General features: G+C 34.5%; 1 protein-coding gene across 1 annotated transcript in view; it reads left to right on the plus strand.

Annotated features, from left to right (window-relative positions):
- LOC149085630 (adenylate cyclase type 1-like) overlaps positions 1-26131 on the plus strand; it is a 314970-nt gene that overhangs the window by 142243 nt on the left and 146596 nt on the right. Inside the window, exon 2 of the mRNA XM_089233786.1 lies at positions 15134-15283. Coding sequence (XP_089089912.1) covers positions 15134-15283 — 150 coding nt within the window. The remainder of the gene's footprint in view (positions 1-15133; positions 15284-26131) is intronic.

Consider the following 26131-nt stretch of genomic DNA (forward strand, 5'->3'; position numbering starts at 1 on the left):
ATTTCCACTCTATCTCAAAAACTAGAGCAAATCTGGCAAAACCAATGCCAGATTCAAAATCAGCTCCCCAAAATTATCCTAAAATCACTGAAATATCTTTGAGAACAAAATCAGTGCTGAGCAGTGTGTGAGTAATCCATAAAAATCCATAAAACTTGAACGCAATGAAAACTACATGAATCAAAACTTCGGAAGCCCATTTCTTCTTGTAAATACTGTAGTATTAGTATTTTGCGAAATGAAAGAGATGTCGTATCGTATGGCTGCGCAGAAATGCTCGCTTGTAGTAAAGGGTACACGGTTCTGGGAGAAAAATGCTCAGCGTTAGGTTATTTTGTTTCTCTCTGTATTGATTCGAGGTATAGCCAGTCTCGCAGGGTGTGCATCGTGATACGGACCATTCAAGTAGTGGACACTTTAAGTGATCCGCTGATATACCATAAGACCAAACTGCTGTCCAAATCCCTGAGGGTCTCTTTGCTGAACGTTTGTTGATGATAGAGCTTATATTTGCTCATAGATAGGGTGACTTGGCTGGTAGGAGAAAAAAGATAATGGGTCAGATATGAGCGGGAACTGCTTTTAAGCTCACCGTGGGATTATTTTGCCTATTTATTTCGGTGTAAAGGTCGATAAAATGTTTTACTATATTTGTGTATAGTAGGATGCGAAAAGCTTATACAGTATGTGTGGGCTGTGCTAACTCCCGAGTGTGAGAGTTTAATGTACTAATTTCAGATTTACCTTATGCTGTGAATGATAGTAAACAGAGTATGTCTTCGCGTTTCTCACACACAGTAAATTTTTATTGCGATTGGTGTTACGAAATGGCTTATGCTTAAATAAATACTGTTGGTTGGAAAATGAATAGAATAACGAGAAAAAAAAGAATATAATAAGAGGAAAAACATGTACAGATGTTTTGAACGGAACAAAATGGATATTGAACGTAAACATTCCTCTATGGTCAAAGTTTTTCAAATGAATTACTGAGATGTAAGACTAGATAATGTTATATGATAAATAAGTCTAATTGCTTGCTAAAAATGCTCCCTGATTTATGATGAATATGTTGTTAATGCCGCTGTCGTTAATGTCACTATACAAACTTGTAGAGTTCATTTATAAGAATTAAATCTTACAAACAAATCAGTAAAGACAATGACAAGTAAACCACCAGATTGATAAACATAATTGCCGTACGTGATGGTTATTCGACGTATAAATGTAAGCGTTTCGACAACAAAAATGATGTAAAACTCGTTGTTTATGTATTTATATAATTTTTAATAAAATTATCGTGGATTGAAATTCTATTTATTCCTTTCTCCGCTTATATATATATAGTTGAACGTAAGTTCATGGTTTCAGGTTTTGAGAAATTAAAAAAAGAAAGGGAGAAACATTTCACTCAAAAGAGACTTAAAAAAATATAAAACGATTAATGAGCCCGTGTGATATTTCTTAAAAATTTGAAAAATTCATCCGAAAGTTCTCATAAGCAATTAAATCTTGTCTTCAAGCAAGTAAATAATTCAGTGTGTTGGGAGGAATAATAATGGGTAAGAAAATGAGTAAGTACTGGTATAAGAATTAGGATGAATACAAGTCTCTTTCGCTTTCAAGAAACAAAATTAAATTTTATAGAAAAAATAGGGTAGAGAGTATTTAGTTTTCAAAATTTCTCTCTTTTGTTTTCTAAAATATAGAATATTTCCATTTATAATCCACCAATAATACGTAGAGAAGAAATTAATAAAAAAATTTTATAATTATGTTTGCAGAAATTATATTGCTGAACTCTCCAGCATTTCTTCGTATCTTCAACCTAAAACATTTATATGAGTGTGATTGGTAAACTTAGTTGATGGCTGAGCCATTGTAATCAGAGTTAGAAAGGTTTCAAGGACAAGAAAAAAATGCAGATCCATACAGAATGTACATAAACCCCTGAGAATCATCTGAAGTTACTAATACTTTAATTATGAACAGAGCGATCAAAGTGCAACTCTTTTTTTGCCCATGCATCTAATGATCATTTGATTTCGGAATATAGAGAATATTATATTTAAAAAATAAAAATAAAACATATTAGAAACTTCTTACTTGTGTTATCGAAAAAATATTTTTCCTTTAGAAAAAGGGGTTGCAGCGATTTTCTTGGTATAATTCGAAACAGCAAAAATATTTTCTGGCATAGGAAATTAGTTGAAAGAATAAATTGAACGAAAAAAAGCAATTGAAAAATATTGAATGCGTTACTCCATTACTCGGTTCTTATTTTTCTAATAAGGAAAGAGGCGAATAATCCAGTAAAGACATAGCTATAATCGATTCATTCATTATGAAGAGAGAAAGAAATTGATATTTTTGATCGATTACTCACTTTTTCTTTGATTGCTACGATGAAGTTGAAGAATTGCGCTTGTTTTATAATGTCCAATAATCTAGTAAGACTATTCTGTTGGTTTATGTACGTATTTTCTTACTTATATACAGTTATATTGTGCTATTTGGTCATGCCATCACTCAAATAAACAGATCTTCTTTCCATCACGATGATAAATTTGAAATGGTAGTCGATTGTCCGTGAGGTCAGACCCAGTTTATGGATCCAGAACATGTGGCACTTCATCTTTTCTGTCACTTGCTTATTCGTGTGTTTACGGACTCGTACTTGTAGATACAAATCGAAGATATGTTAAAATACATTTCAGAATGAGAGCGAGACAATTTTTCAAGCGAACAGAAAATGTTCAAAGTTGAAGGAGCTCCATGAAAGAAAATGTTACATGTCTGGCGAATTCGATCGAAATTTAAACTTAAAGAAAGACGCTCTAGTGATATATTCGACGCTCGAATAATATTACAAATATTTTAAATGTATAAACGGAAAATATCTCTTATGCTTCCAGTAGTCTTGCTCGCTCATTATTTCATGGACCGAAACGTAGAAAAGTGTGGGTGTTTGATTCAGCGAAACAATCATATTTAATAAATCATGACTTTCTTTTTTTGTTCGCTTTTTCTATGTATCGGCCTGGGAGCAGCTAATAGTGTTATCCGAATTTGAGTAGCTGATTGAATTTTGAGTTATTAAAAAAATGTCTGTTTGATAAAATATGTTCATGTTCTTTTGTCGGCAAGTGTATATTGTTTTTGATAAGTATGCTTTGTTTCAATTTTATTTTTAACCTCTCAATGATAGAATTGAATATACAGGGTGATCCAAAAGTCAGTTAGCATTTGAAATTTCAATAATTTATGGAATTATATACGTGGAAAGATAAAAATTGACACACATGCTGCAAACAACATGGGTTTTTACATAAACCTTTAAAAAATAATTAAAAAATGACCAGCAGATGGTGCTTCATTTAATAACAAAAGTGAGGACAGAGCGGTAGCCAACTCGTCGATTACGATTGACTTGTGGATGGATCAAACCATTTTTTTGTCTAATTTATCTTAAAAAGTACTTAGAATGAAAAATTACGCAAGTGCAAATTTTGCAGTTTCATTTACAAGTTTAGTTATAATCTCATAAAAAACATAACATCGAGTAGTTTTTATGTTTCGTATGCAACAGTGGAAACAATCATCACACACACATACACAGTGGGTAGTACAAAGCCCGAAGTTTATAATTAGACATATAGACAAAAAAAAACTACATTTTCAAAACGTTTGAGAAAAAAGATTACATTTTTAAAAGTATTTTGATATGAAAATAACATGGCTGTTTAGGTGCTTGTTCAAAGTTAATAAAAATAATATTATACAAAGTTAATAATATAATAATATATATTATAATACGTTAATATACGTTTCAGCTTGTGACAGAGACGTACCCTTCTGGAAAATATTTTCCTAGAGTTTGCATTTTACTTTATTGATACCTTTACATTTAAAGAACTGCAGACCAATCAATCAAGAGAGAGATCAAATTTATATTTCAGTATGTAAATAAAGCCGTCCTTTCCACTTGTTAATGCAATACATACGAAAAACTGGTTGTATGAAGAAATATTGATGTTTAGGAAAGGAAAATTCATCGCTGCCTTAACGGGGACTCGAATCCTGGTCTCTCGTATGTCGGACGAGTGCTCTACCACTAAGTTATGAAAGCAGTTAGAATATCCCCTCTTTGGAGAGTATACCATCATCCCATCATCATCATCAACAACCATTTTCAATCCAGTGTGGGATGAAGGTATCCTCTAAATTTTTCCATTCTGCTCTGTCTGATGCTTTAGCCATCCAGTTGACTCCTATCACTTTCCTGATCTCGTCAATCCATCTTGCGTGGGGACGCCTTCCTGGACGTTTAACACCACGGGGGTACCACTCTAGAATAGTTGTGTTCCATCTATTGTCCTGTCTTCTTGCAATATGTCCAGCCCATTTCCATTTCAAACGATTCTTTCCATGATATCATATACCTTTGTGTGGTTCCTTATCCAAGTGATTCGTTTTCTGTCTCTTGTTGTGATGTCTAACATACATCTTTCCATGCTCCTTTGCGTTGTCTGTAGCCTTTATATCGTCTTGCTTGTGAGTGTCCATGTTTCAGCTCCATAAGTCAGCCGCTGTGGTGGTCGAGTGGTTATAGTGACGGACTCGCGATGCGAGGATCCGGGTTCGAACCCCACAGTGGTGGTCAGCTGAAGTTGGTTTTCTGTGGTTCCCAACTTCAAGGCGCAAATGCGAGCCGATCTCCCCGTTAAAAAGTCTCGCCACAGAGAGCAACAGGCCTACAACGTTATAAATATTCAATCATTACACTTCACTCACAATTTGAAGTATAGATGGCAGCACTGAAATATCATACACAACACTAGCTACACACTCAGACTGTTAGGTGCACTCACTTTGTTCCAGACTCTGCCACAAAGCTGGGCTGGAAGAGATCTTGGCAACGGGATAAGTCCGGTGGCAGAGACCCTGGCGTTCATTCATTCAGCTCCATAAGTCAGTGCTGGCAGCACACACTGGTTAAAAACGTTTCTTTTCCGACATAATGGCATGTGACTCTTCAGAATTACGCAGTTTTTGCCAAAAGTGCTCCATCCAATCCTGATCCTTCTGTTTATTTCATTAATGATTCCGTTGTCCGTGGTGCTTTCTTGTGCCAGGTATACATAGCTTTCTACTTCTTCTATCTCTGTGTTGTTGAGCAGGATTGTCCTCTTCAACGCAAACGGGTTAAACATAACTTTAGTCTTTTGCAGATTCATTTTCAAGCCCACCTGAATACTTGCCTTCGCCAATTCTTGTATCATTTCTTCTAGTTCGTCTGGAGTACTGCTGATAACAACAATGTCGTCTGCAAAACGCGAATGGTTGAGAAACTCTCCATTTATTTTGATTCCTTTTTTATCCTAATCCAGTTTTCTGAAAACTTCTTCTAAAACAGCGGTAAAGAGTTTTGGTGAGATAGTATCACACTGTCTGACTCCTTTTCTAAGTTTAATTTTTGCTTTTTCTTTATCCAAATGAATCGTTGCAGTTGCTTTGTCATATATTTTCTTGATGATATTGATGTAAGTCTTCTCTACCCCAACTACATCTAGAGCTTTAACAACAGCAGATGTGAAGACAGAGTCAAACACTTTCTCAAAATCAATGAAGGCCATACACAATGGTAATTCGTATTCCTTATGTCTCTATAAGTTCCCTGATTGTTTGGATGTGATCCATTGTACTAAATCCACTTCGAAATCCTGCCTGTTCTTTTGGTTGAGCTTCGTCCAATTTGGATTCAAGCCTATATGTCAGCACTTTGGTGAAGATTTTATAAATTACTGATAGGAGACTGATTGGTCGATAGTTCTTGATATCCTCTTTTTCACCCTTTTTGTAAAGAAGAACCATCATTGCGTTATTCCAGTCTTCAGGCACATCCGATTTTGTGAGGCAATTTGTGAACAAGGCAGCTAGCATACTGGCAAATTCCTCTCCTGCTTCTTTAATAATGTCTATTGAAATCCCATCTTCACCTGGGCATTTGTCTTTTTTCATACATCTTATAGCCTTGTAGACTTCCTCTGGAGAGTATATACAGGGTGTCTATCAACCACCCAATAATTACACACGTGATTCCTTGTGAAAAACTAATACAGAAAAGTGTTTTCTGTTTTCGGATCGAACGAATATTAAGTGAGTTATAACGTTTTGAAATTTTGTGACATTTTTCTAATGGTCAGTTACGTGCCAAACTTCTAACGAAAGTACATTTCTCCGCCAGCAGCGAGTTGTCACTTTTTGAAAATGAACTGAAATATTCAATCCTATTAGAAGCCAAGTTCGGCCTTCTTCTTTCACGGTTGGCGCTTTTTCTCTCCATGTAGTGTGATATTATAACCTTGTTATTACGTATAGCTTACGTGTTAGCTTCCTTAAGGATGATGACAACATTCTGCCAATAGCTCGCAAATAACATCAAGGCCACCAGATGCCGACATATGTGTAGAGAAAGACGTCCTCCCAAATTGTCAATACGATATATGTGGTTGAGCGTTCTATTTGCTTTCATAGCTTAGTGGTAGAACAGTCGTCCGGGGTTCGAGTCCCCGTGTGGGCAGATTTCCTTTCCTAAACATATATAATAATATATAGCATTCCCTAAATTTTCCTTTCTTCGACATTAAAATATTAATGTATCTTAATACCGCCAGTTTTCCATATGTATTGTAAATATTTCAATATTAAAAGACTTTCAATAAAAGATATATATACTGTATGGGATTAATTTAAGTACTTGAAATGGTACAACTCCAAGGACTTAGTTGATTGAAAAATAAAAAGAAACAATTTTTTTTCGTATTTTCTCAATCATAACTCCATCTATAATGAATTATTCAGAAAATTATAGATAGAGTTATTGAAATCTCTATAACGAAATGAGTTTTAAACGTCGATACAAAAATATGTGTTTGAAAATGAGGCAAAAGTCCTTCACAAAGGTGTAAAAATGTCAGAAAGTTAGATTGGATTAATTTCACTAATCATTCAATCAAACTGTAATATTTCATTACTTTACAAATGCATTTTTTTTCAAGTTGTAATTACGAAGCTGTAAAGATCAAAATTTCTCTGAAGATATATTTTTTTACAAAAGAAATTATTAAAAAAAATTTGGTAGCAGCAAGAACATTTAATTTAGCAGAGCTATTTTAATACAATCAGAACTGAGAATAATTTTGACGTCACAAACATTCCAGAAAATTGTAAACACGCACACACACCAAGTTGTACTTACTCTTAAGAAATTTTGATGAATTCTTAAGTGGTTCTTAGCCGTTTTAAATTCTCCGAAATATTGCCGAAGATGAATTCTTAAATAAAAAGGGAAAAAACTGAAATACATTTTTTTATCAAAAACAGCAATTCTTATGTGTTAGTTCTAATTCTTTCCACACATGATAATTATCTCACTCATTACGTATGTTAATATTCGACTGAACATCGGTCTTCTATAAGGTCTAGCTTCACCAAAGTTATGTTCGGGTTCTTCATCCAATTAAAATACTTCGTTAATTGAAATCAGATGATGTGTGGTAGACGACTTCACATATATGAAATTTGGAAGATGAATCTCTTTTTCTTCATTCAGCGACACAAACGTGTGTCATCTTTCATCTTGTATACGCAAAAGCTCAGTTTTACTGAAAAATTAATACGAAAATTGTTAATTTGGTATAATTAGAGTTTACAGTCACATTGTATCAGGTATCCAAATGACTCGTTCATTGAATCGAACTCAATACTTTCCTTTTGACATTTGACCTCATTATAGTTGCGGAAGAATGAGATAAAGTTTCATAAAGTTTTCCCTGAAAGTTATTTCCCCCCTGTGTCTTGTACTTAAACATGAAAACTTGTGCTTTTCATTCCTTGATGATGTTGTGATTTTTATGTTTACTCATCATATTGAATTTAAAAGAGAATGAAATATCAAACTACATTTCTAAAAATAATTAGGTTTTATAAGCATTCCGTAGTAACTAACGCGTGAGTTTGGTAAACCAAATTTTATTCATTTAAAATTTAAATGTTATGTTCATAACAACATTGTACGAAGTGTCCTGTAAGTACTAGCACGGCCTCTGATCAACCGTCCGTCGTAGATGTATGATTTAAATTTAAAAAATGTTCAACAGGTGTTCAAAAATCACCCTGTACCAGTTTTGAGAGTGAAAACACAGTATGTAACAAAATAAACAAACAACATTTGTTTATACGGTCTCCTGTGCTCTAACGTCCGATTACAAAGTTGTTGCCTTGTCTCTTCCTATGCAAACAAAAAAATTCCATGTTTCTAAGTGCAATATTCACGGAGATATTCGAATTCGAAAAACGGAGGAAATTTGGGAAAGAACAGCGTTAAATGCGAATTCGAATATTTCTGTGGATATTGCACTTAGAAACATGGAATTTTTTTTTGTTGGCATCAGCAGAGAAAAGGCAACTTTCTAATCGGAAGTTAGAGCACAGGGGGACCGTATAAAAAATTAGATTGTTTATTTTGTTACACACTGGTACAGGGTAATTTTTGAACAACTGTCGAATATTTTTTAAACCTCAATCATAGCTCTTCGACGGACGATTGATGAGATAAAGGTCACGCGTGCTAGCACTTACAGGAGATACCCTGTATTTCATATATTCATTTAAACTTTAATGTTGTATTGAACTTTTCAAGTGTAGGTTGCTCATTTTTCACTCACATGCGTTCTATCTGTATTGACTGTCTTATCATCCATTGCGATCGTTGGATTTTAATGATGGGTTTAATTATCGGGTATAATGTTCTACGTGAAGATTTAAAACTTTAAGATGACATGCAAATGCATGTGAAAACAAATGCCCATACATTAAAGTATAATGGATACTCTTCAAAATTTGTTGAACTCCGTGATGTTATCAAAAGTCGTACGCGAGAAACCGAATAGTAATTTTTGTGAATAATCATATGCATACGAACAAAAAGAATGTCGCCTACTTCTTTACGATACTTCATTTACTCAAAACTGATTAAATTTGCATTGAGTGACCGAAAACAACATTTTGAATATCAGTAAAGCTCATTTACGTGGTTTCACTTCTATACGTATTACTGTTACATTTTTCCGACATTGGTTTGTCCGCAGTCTAGAAACAAGTTGATGTGATAGTTTAATCTTTTTTAAGATTTATCTGTCGTCTCCTTTATCTGATACGATTAAGTCGCTTTCCCTTAGTATCTATCCGGTTTCTGAACTGAGAAGAGAGCTTTAATAAAAAGAAATTCTTACTTGAATGCAAATTAAACTAATTTAAATACGTTGACGCCGTGTGTTTGCTTTACCCTCATCTTTTAAGAATGGCTTCATTGTAATTGCAAATTATCCCGCTTCTTCTTGAAGATTTTTCATGATACATATTTCCTTGAAGTGCAAGTCATCTGAATGCATCAAGGCAAACACACTTCATGTTTACATTCTTTGGATTTTCTTTTCATGAAGAAATGCAAAAAAAAAAAAAAAGCATATATCTGTAATCGATGAAAATTGTATAGAAGTAGTGAATTTTTTATGGGTATCTTTTTTTCAGCCACATCGTTGGGAAATTGTGCTGTTGTGGCCTTTATATTTGTATCTATATGTAAGATTGCTTCATTCCTATATCTAATATAATCGAATATCAGTTTCTTTTCTGAATTCCTATTAACTTTCTGGAAAATCATTTTTCTATTCCATGTCATTTATTACGAAATAATTTTGAAGTATGTAAAAAAACAACTTAAATATTTTTTTGTCTGTGGATGATTTTTGACATGACACTTTTCTTATTTTCAAGATGAGGGTATGATAAAAAGAATTCTATCATATACATTAGTCACTTAATACATATTAAATAAGAACTGAATTAAATGCTATGGATTTCGATCCACTCATTGGACATCAGTAATGAGTTCATCCGAATTTAATGTCTCTCTGTAAATGTCATTGAAAATTTGAAGAAAAAAATTATTGAAATTCGGGTAATTTAAAAAATATATATATATAAACTAAATTGAAGTAAAAAAATATACATTTACTTGCCCTTAATAGTGTATATAAAGGTGTGTGTGCGTGTTAAAATAAAATGAAAAATAATAATCAAATATAGAGAAATTAAACTGTAATGGAAGCATATCCGAAAAAAAATAATTGGAAGAACAGAAAAATTTAGATTTTTATATAGCTTCAAATCAAAACCATGTAAATTACTGAGATTCACCCCGAGCTATTTCGGTAAATATTTACCGATATATTGTGATTGAAATTCTTTAATTTTGTCGCTTTTTATGTGATGAAACGGATAGGTTTTGAAAAATTCTGTACTTCGAAGAAAATGTAAAAGAACAAGATTTCCAATCTTAGTATGGTATTATGCAAATATGGTGGGATAAAATAGTTAGGTGCAGAAATTTTTGCAGACTGACATAGTTTCGATTAGGAACTGAATAGAAATTCTAATTTCGATATTTTCCTCATGTATTACTTTTCGGGATTTTTTTTATTTTAGAATCAGTCATAGAAATTATCTACATTCAGACTTTATATTTTTCGGATATTTATTTTATTATTCATTCGGACACTTCATGAGACACTTCCTAAGCCTAATATTGCGTAAAATAATATTTATGTTCCATGTCCTGTCACGGGAACGATAGTGTAGTACTCACCTCTTTGCTTACCCGGAATTCTTTATTTTTAAATTTTTCTCACCACGAGGAAAACGTGTTTTTTCAAGCTATTTAACAAGCGGAGTCTTAAACACTCCCGTTGTCTTCAGGCGTCAGTCTAAGAATAGGCACAAAGATTATAAAGGAGGAGTGCATAACAGTAGGAGCTGCTATGATAAGGAGGTGACCTAAAATAAATTCACCAGCATGATGTCAACAGCTAGAACATCTAAATCGCAAAAAATATTTCGGAAAAGAATGAATCTGCAGAAGACTCAGTCAAACTGATGGAGGGCAATTTTATGTTTCAAGAATTGCACGCTACCACAAAACGACTGAACTAATGGTGCCAGAAGAATCTGCTGTTAATGGGACCTGTTTGATAACGCATTTTTTTTTCAGCTGGCTAGTTTCTGCTTATTTTCCTTTACTTTCCATCTATCAATTTTCTTTTTTTGCAGGGAGAAATTTGGCTCTCTCCCAAGATTCCGCGTGTTGTGTGTGTGTTTCATCCATTTTCGAGATCACGCTCACAGGAAGCTGAACTGGATTTGGAACGTAGATGTGGGAAAACGTGTTATTTGGGAGTCTGGTAAAAAAAAGAAGTTAGAAACAGTTCCTGAAAAACCTTCCACATATTTGAAAAACAAATGAATTCAAGCAGAATATATAAATTACTTTTTCTCTGTCAGCAAACAATACATACAAGATTCAGATTCAGTGGATACCTTTCTGCACAGATCCGTTGTTTATAAGATTCTGTAATTTTTTATAGAAAATTATTGAATAGCCGACGGTGAAAATTGTATATATGAAATATTATAAAATTTTATAATATTTCAATATACCGTGTTCCTCCGCATTACTCGGCATGCCGGGAAACTCGAGATTTCGGATAGTTCTTGAATATCTGAACCCTAAGAATCGATTGGATTGGCTGATTAGGTTTAGGCCTGTTCTCTGCATTTTAGGATTCTTTCTGTTTTACCAATCAACGTTCAGATAGTTCGAATTTTATGTTTGCTTTTACTACCACAAATTTTGATTTATAAAGAATGTTGGATGCATCAAGTATATTCACATTCGCATAGATTTGATGACTTAAATGGAGACATAAGTAGCAGCAATGCGAGCATCGATCTCTGAACATGCAAAAAAAAAAAAAAAAAAAATGCGCAAATACAGTGTCTTCATTTTATTTTAGGTTAACGATATTTTAATTTGGAGCAGTAAGTAAATGCTCAATCGTGTTCATGACCTTCGGAGGTAAGCTATTGCACTTATTCACAACCTTATTAGAGAAAAACTCCCTGCGACACCACAACCTGGAATCGTCTCTTACCAATCGATACTGGTGTCCCCTTGTCGAAGCAGATGATTGATGATGTATTAATAACTCATGGTCCATTAAATCCATCCCGTTGAATATTTTAAACACTTAAATCATATCTCAAAACATCTGCGCTCTTAAAATGTTAGCATTTTAAAAAAATGAAGTCTATATTCATAGCTTGGCTCCAGTGTCCGATCAAGAGCACGCGTCGCTCTTATCTGCACCTCCTCGACCAAGTCAATATCCTTCTGTAAGTATGGTCTCCAAAACCTGACAGCATACTCCATTCCAGGACGAACTAAGGTCCGGAAAAGTGGAATAATCACTTTAGGAAAACGCGAAAAACCTTTTTGAGGATGAAATCGAGGATTCTATTCGCTTTTTTGACCACCGCTGAACAATGAACAATGATCAGAAAGCGTACGCCGGTCAATAAGAATACCCAGATCGGTGATCCTAGTTTCATCCGTTAATAACACCATTCAACTCGTAAGTGAAACGTGGGTTGTTCGAAACAAAATGAGTGATCATGCAATTGTCAACGCTAAAAGACATGCTCCATTCATTTGCCCACGTTGCAATTCGGTTTAGGTTGGTCTGGAGCGATTCCCTATCACTTTGATTATTGACTACCCCATTAGTTTCGTGTCATCTGAAAATTTGCTAACAATCCTATCGATATCCTGATCGAGTTTATCCATAAAAGTGAAAAAGTGTGGGACCAAGGACACTTCCTTGACGTACTCCTTGTGACAACTGTCCAATCAGAGAATTTCCCCGTTCGTCATAACCCGTTGTGATGTATCTCTTAACCGCGATTCTATCCAATTCAGCAAATTGCCCCCAATCCTAATCTCGAGTAAACGCTTCAAAAGTTCACCATGTTGGACTCGATCGAATGCCTTCTGGAAATAAAGATAAACAACATCGAAATTTTGTCCTTACCTTTAGCCTTAATAACGTGATCATAGAAGCAAAAGAGGTTGGTTACACATGGCATCTCCTTTTTGAACCTATGCTGATTATCCGACAATACATTATTGTCGTCTATCCGCTTTACCAATTGCCTTTTGATAATAATTTCAAAACTTTTGGAGGGTACTCGTCAAACTCACTGGATTATAATTATACACGGCTTCTCTACTAACCCTTTTTAAATATCGGAACCGCATTAGCAAGCTTCCAATCCCTTGGGACGATCCTGAGCACAGCGATAGGGAGTTTCTCTAGGTCTAGACCAACCTAAACGAGATTGCAGCTTGGCCAAGTGAATGAAGCATGTCTTTTAGTGTTAACGCGCGCATGCTCGCTCATTTTAGTTCTAACAACCCACGTTTCACTTACGAGCTGAATGGTATTATTCCGGATGCAACTAGGATCATGATCACCGATCTGGTTATTATTGGTGAGCGGCTTAGGTTTTCTGAACATTATTCAGCGGTGGTCAAAAAATCGAATAGAATGCTCGGTTTCATTCTCAAAAAGGTCTCTTCGCGTTCTCCTAAAGTGATCTTTCTACTTTTCCGGACCTTAGTTCGTCCTGAATCGGAGTATGCCGTCAGGTTTTGGAGACCATACTTACAGAAGGTAGTGCTCACGAGCTCCAAGGAAAGATTGAGATATTCGTTGCCTTTGTAGTCTAGTGGTCTAGGGCGTGGGTTCGATTCCCCACAAGGGCAGTTGAATTTTCTCTCTTTCCTAAATATATCTTCGCATCAGCCAGCTGTTATAAACCTTCCTATGGATAGCGGAGAGTTCATCATCATCTTCGGATAGTTTCAATATTCGACATCAATAATTTCTATGGGCATCTTTTTTCAGGCACGTCGTTGGGCATGCATTTTGTCTGTTGTGGTCTTTGTATTTGTATAAGTGATTATCACTGTAACTTATTTTTTAATTATCTTTTGTAACTTACTTAATGACTCTCCTACGTATAATATATTACAAATGTTGGTAGTTCGTAGACATAGGCGGAGATAGACTTGAAAGTCTGGGGGGCACGGTGATTATTGCTGAGGGGGCCACGATGATGATAATGTCAATTCATATATACATTAGATCAGTCTACTCCACCTTTGACGCTGGGGGGGGGGGATACCCCCCACGCCTCCCGTGTCTCCGCCCATGATTGTATATATGCAAGATGATGTGGTATTACCAATAATCTTTAGAATTAAAAATAATACGTGACTTACGCGCACTCATCTTTTTTGATGCTTCTCTCTCTCAATCTGTATTCTCCACTTCTAGAGTCGGAAATAGGAAATCGATACGAAAGTGGAAGCTTTGCTATTTGAAATTCACTCCCGGTTCAATAATTGCTATCCAAACTACTGGTACATTATCATCCCTCTCATCTTTTTGTACTCATGATTTCATAATTCGAAACAGTTTTTACCCTTAACTACAATCCTGCAGTCAATAATATTGGAATATTAACCTCAACATATTTTTGATACTATATTATATTAAAGGAAAGCCTTTCTTTCAAAGAGAATCTAAAAATACACAGAGATGATTATTTATTTAACGTGATGCTTTGACTTTCCTTTAGAAAACACTGAGATAGCTGCCCTTAACGGACTATTGAGAGTATAGGTATAGAAAAATTAGTATACCAATAATCTTGATTTTTAAATTGAATTTCAAATTATGTTAAGGGATTTGTTCTATGCTATATTTTTCTAAGAAAATACATCCGTATAAAAAGAGCTCATATTTTTTTCAGTTCATAACAAGTGACTAAAAAATCATTCAATATATAAGGGGAAAAGTGCTGTTTATTACCATTTAGGTATCCGCACAAATTATGAAAGTAATTCAATATTTGCTTCGTTAAAATATCATGAAAATCTGTTTTTAGATTTTTTCGAGATGACTCAGGTTTTGTTTGATAAATACGTATAATATTCATAAACATGACTCTAGGTATAATGCTATATTCCTGGAAGCAAATATGTTTGTCCCTTAACTCTGTATATGTGATTGTGCTTCATATTTTCAATAAATCATATTAGATGAAAATATTTTATCGAAAACGTTCATAACGTTATGATTTGCTAAATATTTCATTTTCTCTTCTACAGCTTGTAGCCAACGTTCTTTCATTCGTGTGCATCAATATGGTCGGCATTTTCGTACATCATCAAATGGAGCGTGCACAAAGAAAAGCTTTCTTGGACACCCGCAATTGTATTAATGCTCGACTTGAAATGGAAGACGAAAATGAAAAACTGGTAAGAAGGCTTCTTGATACTTTTTTTATGTGCAGGCTTCATAAAATTGAAGTTCCGATTTCAAAATGGTCTGGACCATTTGAACCACTGGACATAATGTTTTGAAATTTTGAGGGAGTACTGTGAAGCAATAGAAGTTTGTGTATTAAATAATAATATAAAAATATAAACTACATTAAAAAAAAAATTGCTAGAAGGGAAAATATTGGTGCCGTAGTACAGATGTTACGAATAAAAAAGTAATGAAGATTTAAGTGTAACATAAAAAGTCTTCAATACATATCTTTCTCATTCTAGCTGAAATCTGAAAATAGCATGTTCAACAACAGTTCTCGGTGGATGTTTTTTTTTTCTGATAATAAGCAAAATCTCGAAATGTTGGAATTCAAATTCCATATGCACTACGTAATTAACTCTTTTTCGCCTCAATTATCTGTGTATTGCGACTATAAATTCTTTATAAAAACATTAGTTGACTGGCTATTTGACAGTCATTTTTATATGATGGAATAACCATCCGAAATTTTCTTTCAACAAAGCTAGCAGTTTCACCGGTCTAGTACCCATGTGATTTTCAGGCTTTAAATACCTAAAGAATGTTTTATTTAATGAATATGTTACACATTTAGCAGAATTGAAAGCCAGCATCACATCAAAATTATCTCTAAAACCACTCAGATTTATTGTTAAACATACTATATTGTTATTATTTCAGCTCGTATTAGAATATGAAGGATTGCTCACAGAGCATTTATTGTATCACTCTGAATTTTTATTACTTCTACAGGTTGATCGTGACATATTCTGCTAAACAAAAGGGAATGATAGACGAGCCTATAAGTGAAACATGAAAAGACTCTACCAACCCTATCTCGAACCGTTTGCGAGATATGGTGGATAATCGCTTATGGGAAAAAATGCGTCAAGTTTGAAAAAAAAAAAACAAGCCTATTTTTTAAAGTTTATAAAACACTTACACGCAAACTAAGCACATATTTGTAAAGAACAGAAAAATCCATCCAAAGTGACATCAAATTCATCGAAATATCTGAATTTATTAGCGAACTACAAGGACTGAAATATTGGCGAAGTTCAAAATCGAATTGTCACCAAAATTTTCGATCGCCAATTACGCAAACACCCTTATAGCTACAATCGGTTAAATTTACCAAAGCCTTGCCGTCCATTGCACCAGCTTTCAAAAGAGCCTACAGTAAACCATATCGGTGTTCTGGTCTTTTATTTTCAATGCATCAAAAGGGTAGGGTGTGCATTCTTCCAAGTAATTTTAGTAGGTTTTAGCGACAATTTGATTTTTCAATTCACTAAACTTTCATCGCTTTAAGCTCGCTATTAAATGCAGATATCCCGTAGATAGTGGTAATGTCACCCTATAGGATTTTTCCAGCAAAATAAAATTATCACCAACATCTGTATTCGCCAATTCCGAATTTTCGTCGAATATCTACAGTATTTTGACAAACGACGATTTCAGTAATGTATTGCGAACCAAATTTCTCCTGAACCGAAACACCAATTTGATTTATTGTAGACTCTTTCGAAAGCTGGTGCAATGGAAAAGCTTTTGGTAAATTTGACCGATTAGAAGGGTGCTTGCGTAATTCGCGTAGAAAAATTTTGATTTTTAACTTTGCCAATCTTTCAGCGCTTGTAGTTCGATACCAAATTCAAATATTTCCATGAAATTGATCACACCTCATACGAGGTTTTTTGTTCTTTTCAAATATGTGCATAGTTTATGTGTAGGTTTTCCAGAAACTTCACAAATTTTTGTTTTCTCGGACTTAACGTATTTTTTCATCATAATCGATTATCCACCATAACTTGAAAACGGTTTGAAATAGAACAGGGTTGGTAGGATGTTTTATATTTCACTTGGGCTCGTCTATCAACCCCCCCCCCCCCATTCGTTTGGCAGAGCATTTCACTTCACTCTGTATATTCCTTTCTACTATAAACACACTTATTGATAGGTGCTAATTTTTCAACCTTCACAAAAAGAAGTCTCATTGCTTCACAATTATTCACATAAATTTTTGCAATATTTTGATCAGTAATTCTTGTTTGAAATTTTAGAGACGGGACTTATAATTATATAATCATTCTATATTGATTCAAGTTACTTTTTTTATATCGATTTCAGAACGGTTTAGTAGAATTTATTCACTTATTTTTATCGGACTTATGCAGTGTTTTGTATTCAATGGTCCATACTTTGGCGTTATAGAAGGGCGGTGGCTCGATATTTAGTAGAACGTGACTCGAATGGATAGTTACGTTTCGTTGAATTTTGCGTTTTTAGATAATCTACTGAATGCCGAACAAACGTGATAGAACTATGAACCCGATTTTCTGAAAACCCTACGAATTTAATGAGAGAGAGAAGAATGATCAATGAGCCAATTATAAGAGTGTTTTAACTGGAATATTGCAAATCTCTTACGAAATTGTTCATCGAGCAAATATTTCAGTTACATTCGTGTGAAACTATAGTTGGTACGTGACATTGCGTGAAATCAGCATTTTGATGCCGAATGATTCAATAATCAATTAATTTATCTCCCTTCTCTCTTTCAGAAACTATTTTTTTATTCTCGTAATAATTTTATGCTCCTTACCAAGTTTGACAGTTTTATATATTTTTCGTCGGAGATGATTGATAGCATAATAGCATTCCAGTCTGAATGACAACTATAAACTATTGGTTCTCATCTAGACCATTTTATCATTTGAAATATTGGGAAAATACATGGTTCCAGCGGTGAAATTTTTTTTCACAAAATATTACGATCGTGATCACGAAAGCATTTTCGTTAATTTTTTCGGATGCTAATTGCTGCTGTCTGTTTTTACGTCTTTTTTTCTGATGTCGTAACTTGAATAAAGTTTAGGCAAACACGAGGATGCAAATTATTATAAATCCCTTTTCTCCTCCCTCTTCGATTAAAAATATCGATTGAAGATCTCAGCTGCAGCTGCTCGGCCCACCAAAAATTTATGATGTCATCGATCACATTAAAGTTGTCGAGAAAATTCGAACATCAAAAGCACTGAGAAACAGAGAGAGAGAATATAATGTTTCCAGTATCGTTCTAACAAAAATATGTTACAATTTTCGCACAGTGATCACAAAATATATATATACTATATATATTTCGACCTTGATTGTGATTATAAGAAGGGAATAGAAGCATGCTGTTAGTGAAGGGAACTCCGGATCGTTGTCTCGTAGTCAACGCATATTAATTTAAATTTATTCATATCTATTCATAAAAGCAAAGTCATGCGAAGATATATCACTTTCATACCAAGATATTTTCTCTTCATGTCACGTTAACTGCTTCAGCTGTTGAATTTTTTTTTACATTCAAATGCAGTTATTTTTTTCTACATTGTAGAGTCTGGTCACCAGCGTGAAATACCAATCACTACTGTTCGTTTTTTTTAATTTACCAAACTAAGAGATTATCCCGTTCTTACCATTTTACATTATTGTAGACATTGATACTTATTTTCTATGAACCTTCGAATAAAATATAGAGAAAGCAAAATTAACAGTGCAAAATGCTCATTGCAGTTAGCGGTAATGATCGTTCAGTAATCCCGATAATCCAAGGTGAACGGGATTACTGAAAACTCGGATCGTCCGTAAAACAGTAGAAAACAACTTTCGGAGGGTGCTCCCTATATTCATTTAATGGGAAATATACCGCTTATAGCGTATAGTAAAAATTAAGAAAATACCAAGTTCATCTCTGGGCAATCGCGCTGGGGTTATTATTTTCATCTGATAAGACTGTTCTAACTTGTTTTCTATGGATGTTTTCGTATTCGTACTTACTCTTACCTTCTTCGTTCTTGATTCACTGGCTTAATTCCCTGAATTAGGAGTATCAATGACCCATGCCCTCTTTGTAATTAGAGCTTACAGGGGCTCCAGCCCTGCGGACCTGATATGAAAATATGTTTTTTTTACACAATAAATTTTACTATACAGGGGTCTGTGAAAAATTCTTGTCTGGAGGTTCAACGAAGACCGTAGCTTAGGGTAAAAGTACATTTTAGTCACTAGCACGTCCTCTTCAAATTAAAATTAATAGCATTCGTAGAAAAAATGAAACAAAGCGCGTTCTTAGCAAAAAACAGAAAGAGAGAGGTTCTGAGAAGGAATTTTGACAAATTCCAGTACTTCGGATTATCCGGAACCTCGAACTTTCGAGACTCGAATTATCGAGACTTTACTATATTACAAATAGAAAAAAAAATAGGGTGAAATTGATTTTCTATACATATCAAGAACAATATGTGTTTCTTAAGTTTTAAGAACGGCCATGATACAGTGATGCCAAGTGTTTTACGAAAAAATGAATGGTTTGTCGGAGAACGCGAAACCGTAAGAAGCGATAGACCAGTCAAGTTTACCTATGTTTGGTGGAAAAGATAATTCGCGTGATAGTTGCCTTCATACGAAGCGCAAACAATCTCGTATCGAAACACTCAGAGACGCTTGAGAAATGAGCCTTCTATACGAGATCAGAGACAATTGGCACAACTATAGAGGCTGATGTGAGAAGTCCTATTTATAGCAGTACCCACTACATTAATCGGTGCTGAAAGCTCTCTAGGAATCTATCTAAATATTGGAATAGCTATTGAGCTTTGCATCTAATATAATGATGAAGTTCTCAAAGATACTCCATTTCAGCTGTTGGTATGCATACGAGCTTTTACGATCGCATTGCTCATATTCCAAAATGTTAAATATTTAAACAAAATACCCAAAGTTATCATATTACATTGTGGATTGCGCCATGCCTAGTTTTAAGTGTATTAACGTCACGATGAAGCTGGCAAAGTAAGGTACACCATAAATTATCATTGGCATATCTGGTATACCTACGTGATTGACTCTGAGTTCTCACGTAAGAAAAGACAAAAAGACCCTGAGTAGAAGCCGAAACACATCACACTGACGTGACGTCACGTTAATAATTTTAAACAACAATTGTTTCATGGATCAATTGTTATGCTTCATTTTGTATGCAAAAAATGAAGCACACTAGTTTATCATTTTATCTTTATTCAAACGCCATCTTTTTTTGCATTTGTAAAATTCCATCTATCAAAAAAGCACAATATAATCGGATATTCGTCTCGATGTTTCACATGACATCATATATTAACTACACGATTTGAGGACAAAATTTTTTTCATTCAAACGGCAGTTCTGAGGTAGCTTTGTAGCAGCTTCAGTAGAGTTTTGCAATTACTATTAGCTGTATACAGGGTGTCCTATAAGTCCTAACTCGGCCTTTAACTCATCAACCGTTTGTCATAGAGGAGGAGGTATGTGGGTTTGATTTAAAAAATTCTCAAAGTGTGTTCAGAAATCACCCGTAGGACTACTAGTTGTGAGAGTGAAAATGCATTATATCACAAAATAAAAAATCAAAATTTTTATATACGGTCCCCTGTACTCTAACTTCCAATTAGAAAGTTTTGTTTCAGAAAGTTTGTAGAGCTCTTCTAAGCTCAACAAAATAAAACCAATGTTTTTTTAAGCGCAATATTTGCTGAGATATTTGAATTCGAAAACAAGAGGAAAAGGGGACAAGAACTGAACACACACTAACAGAAAAGAACTGACGCACAAGACCATTATGCTGTTCTTTCTCCTTTTCTTATTTTGAATTCAAATATCTCAGTGAATATTACGCTTAGAGGGATGAAATTATTTTTTTGGCCTCTCACACACACAAAGAGAGACAGGGCAAAAACTTTCTATTGGAAGTTGGAGTACAGTGGTATCGTATAAAAATTTAGATTTTTTTATTTTATGACGCAACGTGTTGTCATTGTCAAACTAGTACAGAGTGATTTCTGAATGCATTTTTAAGATTTTTTAAATTGAAACCATACTTCTACGACGAACGGTTGATGAGATAAAGGCAGCATTAGCACTTACAGGACACCCTGTATAAACAAGAATAGAGACTCGAATTATTTTTCAAGATATGTTAGCTGACATTCTGCTGCCAGTAGCTCCTCATTGCTCAACGAAATTTGTATGCTATTTTGATGTTGAATAAAAAGAAAGTTAGGCATTTATGAAAATAAATAATCCCCACAATCTGACACTCACGACGTTTATTTATTTGACCATTTAATAATTTTTGCCGCACTACGGCCCTATACACGAGGGCTAATTAGACCATAACCTACAGTTTACTTCGATTATTTATGGCTAGTCTAGTAGACGCGCGTATAGCGATATTTATATGAATACAAACTAATACAAACCCATTAAATATTTTTGTTTATTCGTTTAGAGAACTTCGTTTGAATCCTTGAAAAGTGTTTGCTCATACTAACAGTATAAACGAAGAGTTGAAGTCGTCTCACACAATTATTCTGAACGCAAATACGCTTTAATATATTCGATAATCTTGGATTCATCGTTACTTGCACTTTTATCAATTTTTTCTCCCGAAGTTTCATTCTAATTTATACAGAATGTATAGAATGCATTAAAGTGACAAAATATCCACTACTAATTTGAATCTTTAGGTTAGGAAAAGATGATGAATTAACTCTGCTATATAGTATTCAAGAGTCTTTACCCTATTTATGGGACTCAGGATTGCTAAATCTGTGCTCTAATAAGTTGTGAATCATTTTAACCCTCTAGAGTGCACGGGTTGGGTTTCACAGACTCCCTACCGAACTTTATATTATATAAAATATTTATATATTTTGTTTTCTTATTATTTTGATAAATTTATTATCAATTCATTTTAATTACAATATGAACATGAAGCGAATGTTGTTAATCAGTGCTATACTATTTTATAGTACAGTTCTAGAGTATTCATAACATCATGATGAAGAAGAAACTCAATGATAAAAACAATAAAATTATTTTTTTTAATGTATGTGAAATAACCCTTATAATATGAAAATACAAACATTCATATCTCATTTTTACAGTCATTCTAAAACAATCATATCAATTAATGTTAAAAAAAAAGTGTTGCTTAAATGCACGGTTGGGTCTTACAGACCCAGATACAGATAAATCTTTCAACAGTTCCGGAAAAAAAATAGCCACCGCACCCAAAGTTAGCACTGTAGATTAACGCGTTTGAATAGGAAATTAGCGAGAACCTCAAGAAAAGTTTTCCAGCCACCTGTCGGTAAATGAGAGAAATACATAACCATTGGTCTCTCAGACCCAACTGTTCACTCGACGGTTAAAATAAGTTAGGTGTTAGACCCCGAACACGTGTTAGTATATCTTATTTCTGAAACAATGACAGATATTTACACAACAGGATATCATTTGAACCGATACCAAACTTCAAGTTTCTCTAATTTTGAGTTTGATGTTGATTAAGAGTTTATGAATATCAGTTTCGCCAACAGTGGTAGGCTATGCATCAAAGTATTATTTCGAAATCGGTCCACGCTTTGTTTTTTGCAATCTGTCAGATCAAATGACCATACATCAATATGCATATGTTTTTTTTTATCACTTTTGATATCCCATTAAAGAAATGGTTTTGTGTTGAATTTTTCAAAGAATCGTGTGCTAGACCAGTGTTTCTCAACCTTTTTCAGCCCATGGCCCCCCTTTGAACCACGTTTTCTTTTCGTGGCTCCCCTCTATCTCCATGGCCCCATATAGTTCAGCAGCACCTCTGGGGGTCTACTTCACCAAACACCTACTCCGGCCATATTGCGATAAATTTACTGCCGTTGATGAGCTGGGTTGGAAATGAATGCGCCATCTGGTGGTCGCCTCAATCTTGTTAAGGAAGATATCTATATTCCTCCCCTGGTTTGAACCCGGTACCGTGACTACAACCTTCACGGTGGTAGACGAGCATCTTATCACCACGCCACTTGGGCGCGTGCCGATACGGGCTAGGATCTTTAATGGAGCCCCAGACCAGACATTTCATGGGTCTATTTAGTGAATTTATAGGGCGAAAAAAGCAAAAAATGGTAATAATCGTCTCGGACCCCCAGGCTAGATCCCTGTCAGTCCCACTTATGCGGGGGCCCATGCCTCCACATATTCAGATCCCCCTCCCCTCATCCAAGAGGAAGAACCTTTCAACTTATCGAATTGAATTTAATCAAAACTAAATTCATAATGAACAAAAATTTCATTAATATAATCGATCCCTAGAACCCTGAGCAAGTTACATGTTCAGAAGAAAGGGGGTGGTATCACTCCCAAGTGCCTTATCATATGGCAAGAATAGGTCTGTTTGAAATACGGGACGATTCAACGAACTACACAATAAATCGAAACACCCGACACATCACCCTGGCCTAGAGTTCGGTGAGTTTCCTTTTTGAGGGGGGTTTTATGCATGGCCGTCTCAGTATCGTTGGTTCCCAGGTCAAGTGATGTTCCGGGCCCCACGCCTTTCTCATTTTAATGAAAAATATTGAACAAATACAACAACACAATTAGAGACGCAAGCTTGAATTAACGGATTAGATATGAATATTATCACATTCGCAAGTGAGTATATATTCTAACAAATGTGAATGTGTAGTTTCAGAAATACAGAACTATTTTTACACTTTCTGTTTCCTAATGAAAATATTAACTCATTTAAAGATAACGAATTTCAGCGTCTAATCGCATTAGGATCGTCTAAGCAGATGTGATGCTGAAACGATCCATTCCATCCACTTACCCCGATTTTCCAAGCGATATTAAATTTTAATAATTACCTGCCGAGGCATTCATAATTTGTATTTAATGCAGATCTCATGGAAAAATTCAAAGAGGAATAGATTTCCTGTAATGAAAGAGTGGTTAATTTTTAAAATGAGAAACTCTCTCTGCATATACTCAATGTAATTATATTATAAGCGTTGATGAGAGAGGGACTGTTTTTAATTCACTTTTCGCTTTTAATTGGAGGTAAGCAAACCATCACGTTGCACAAATCTAATTCTTACACGTTTCAGAAGATGGAGTTTTAGTGGAATATTCCTGCTTCGACGATTTCTAAATTACAGTCATAATACTCAGGTTTGTGAACTGCATTCATTGTACAAGTGTATTTTTGTTCACTTATGGTAATGACCTGAACAGAAGAAACTTTTGAAAGGATTGAGCACTATGTACATTGGTAATACATTTAAATATGTTAATTCACATTTCTGTTTTGATGCTGAAGACTTCATTTTGCATAGTAAATGACATTTCAGCGGTGAATTAAATATTTAATATTTTCGTTGTAATTCAATTCCAATTAAAATTTCAAAAAAATTGATATGTGTTTTTAATAAATTTACGGCTATATCAATTAAAATTCTTATAGCACGATATACATCAGTACATCAGGGAAAATCCTTTAGATAATTTTGACTTTAATCTTAGAATTGAAAAATTACATCTAAAATTTGAGGTAGAAGAATGATACTTTGCTGATTATGTATTAATTATTGCATTAAACGTTCTTTTTCAGAAAACGAAGAAAAATCAAAAGAATAGTGCTAACTCGTTCAAAAATATATGCTAATGGATACGAAATATATGTTGTTGAGAAACTAATGCTAAACAAAATTACAATATTAAGAATAGGGGCAATGCAAACGGAATCTTTCATGCTCAAGTATAATCAAAATGCGTATTCTGTAGCTTGTTATTTTTGGTGTGATTGTGAGATAAGAAATCTAGGATAGCCAATGTGTTAGAACAGCTTTCGGTCAGACGAACCACAATGGAGGGCCATTAGTAAATTAAAAGTGCTCGAAATCAGAGATGGTTGACTCAATGTGATACTCAAATGTGACTTCTTTGTTATTCATAGACTTTGATAACTACCACAGAGTCGGCATCTAGAAGGTTCAGTCAAAGACGGCTGAGAGTTACACGTGTGGATGAACGATTGCATGGAGAAATTGGATCTCAACCGGAACATGTAAGGACTTCCCCCAGCTACAACGGAAAAATATGTTTTATGAAGGTGGTCTGTATGTGAAGCAACCAGTCAATTTGTGTAGTAGAAGGCGAGGGGGGGGGGGAGGCAAGCGTTTGGGCATGTTTCTTGTACACTGCAGATCACTGAAAGAATTTTCTTTATAGACGAGTTCAGGTATAGCTTGCACATTTATAGTAGACATTGCTTGATTTAGAGAGAACTTCAAACTATCTCTGAAAGAGATTCATTCGGAGGAGGAACTGCCTGTATTCAAGTCCGTAACTCTTTAGGTTAGTTGGTCAGAACTCTGTCTTTTTACGGGGGACAGCGTCTGCTGAACTCAATAGACATATACAATGGTTTGGGATGTTCTGAGTAGACGTGTTGCTGTTCTCAATTCATCCTCCTCCTGAAACCTTTGCTTTAAACTTTAAAGCAGCTTTACTATAACAATGAATTTCAATTTCTACTGAGCTAATTAATGCCGTCATTTTCAGAATGGGAGATAGCTGTAAATGTCATATTGTTCCTCGGAGTCGTCACACTATATAGTGAAAATAAGTTTTTCCTGTACCAAACTTGTACATCCAATTTGTAAACTTAATACATATGCTAATTTTGAAATTATATTCACAGCAATTCATTAATTTGTTAATTTTAATGTACGCAAACCAGTGTACTATTTTCCTTGGAAGATTAAAGTAAAACAGTTCAATATATAGCTACATTTCTATTATTCCAGAAAAGGTTCAGTAGATACTTTATTTTGAACACATATGAACTTTATACTGTACTTTTACGAAGACTAACGAATGGCACAACAATAGCATTGCCATATTTATTCGGCCAGTCGTCCACTGGAAACGACTTGAAGCGATAA

The sequence above is a fragment of the Pholcus phalangioides genome, unplaced genomic scaffold (assembly GCF_987345545.1).
Source record: "Pholcus phalangioides strain wild (caught in Gottingen) unplaced genomic scaffold, Ppha-v1.0 ptg000007l_1, whole genome shotgun sequence".
Classification (NCBI taxonomy): domain Eukaryota; kingdom Metazoa; phylum Arthropoda; class Arachnida; order Araneae; family Pholcidae; genus Pholcus; species Pholcus phalangioides.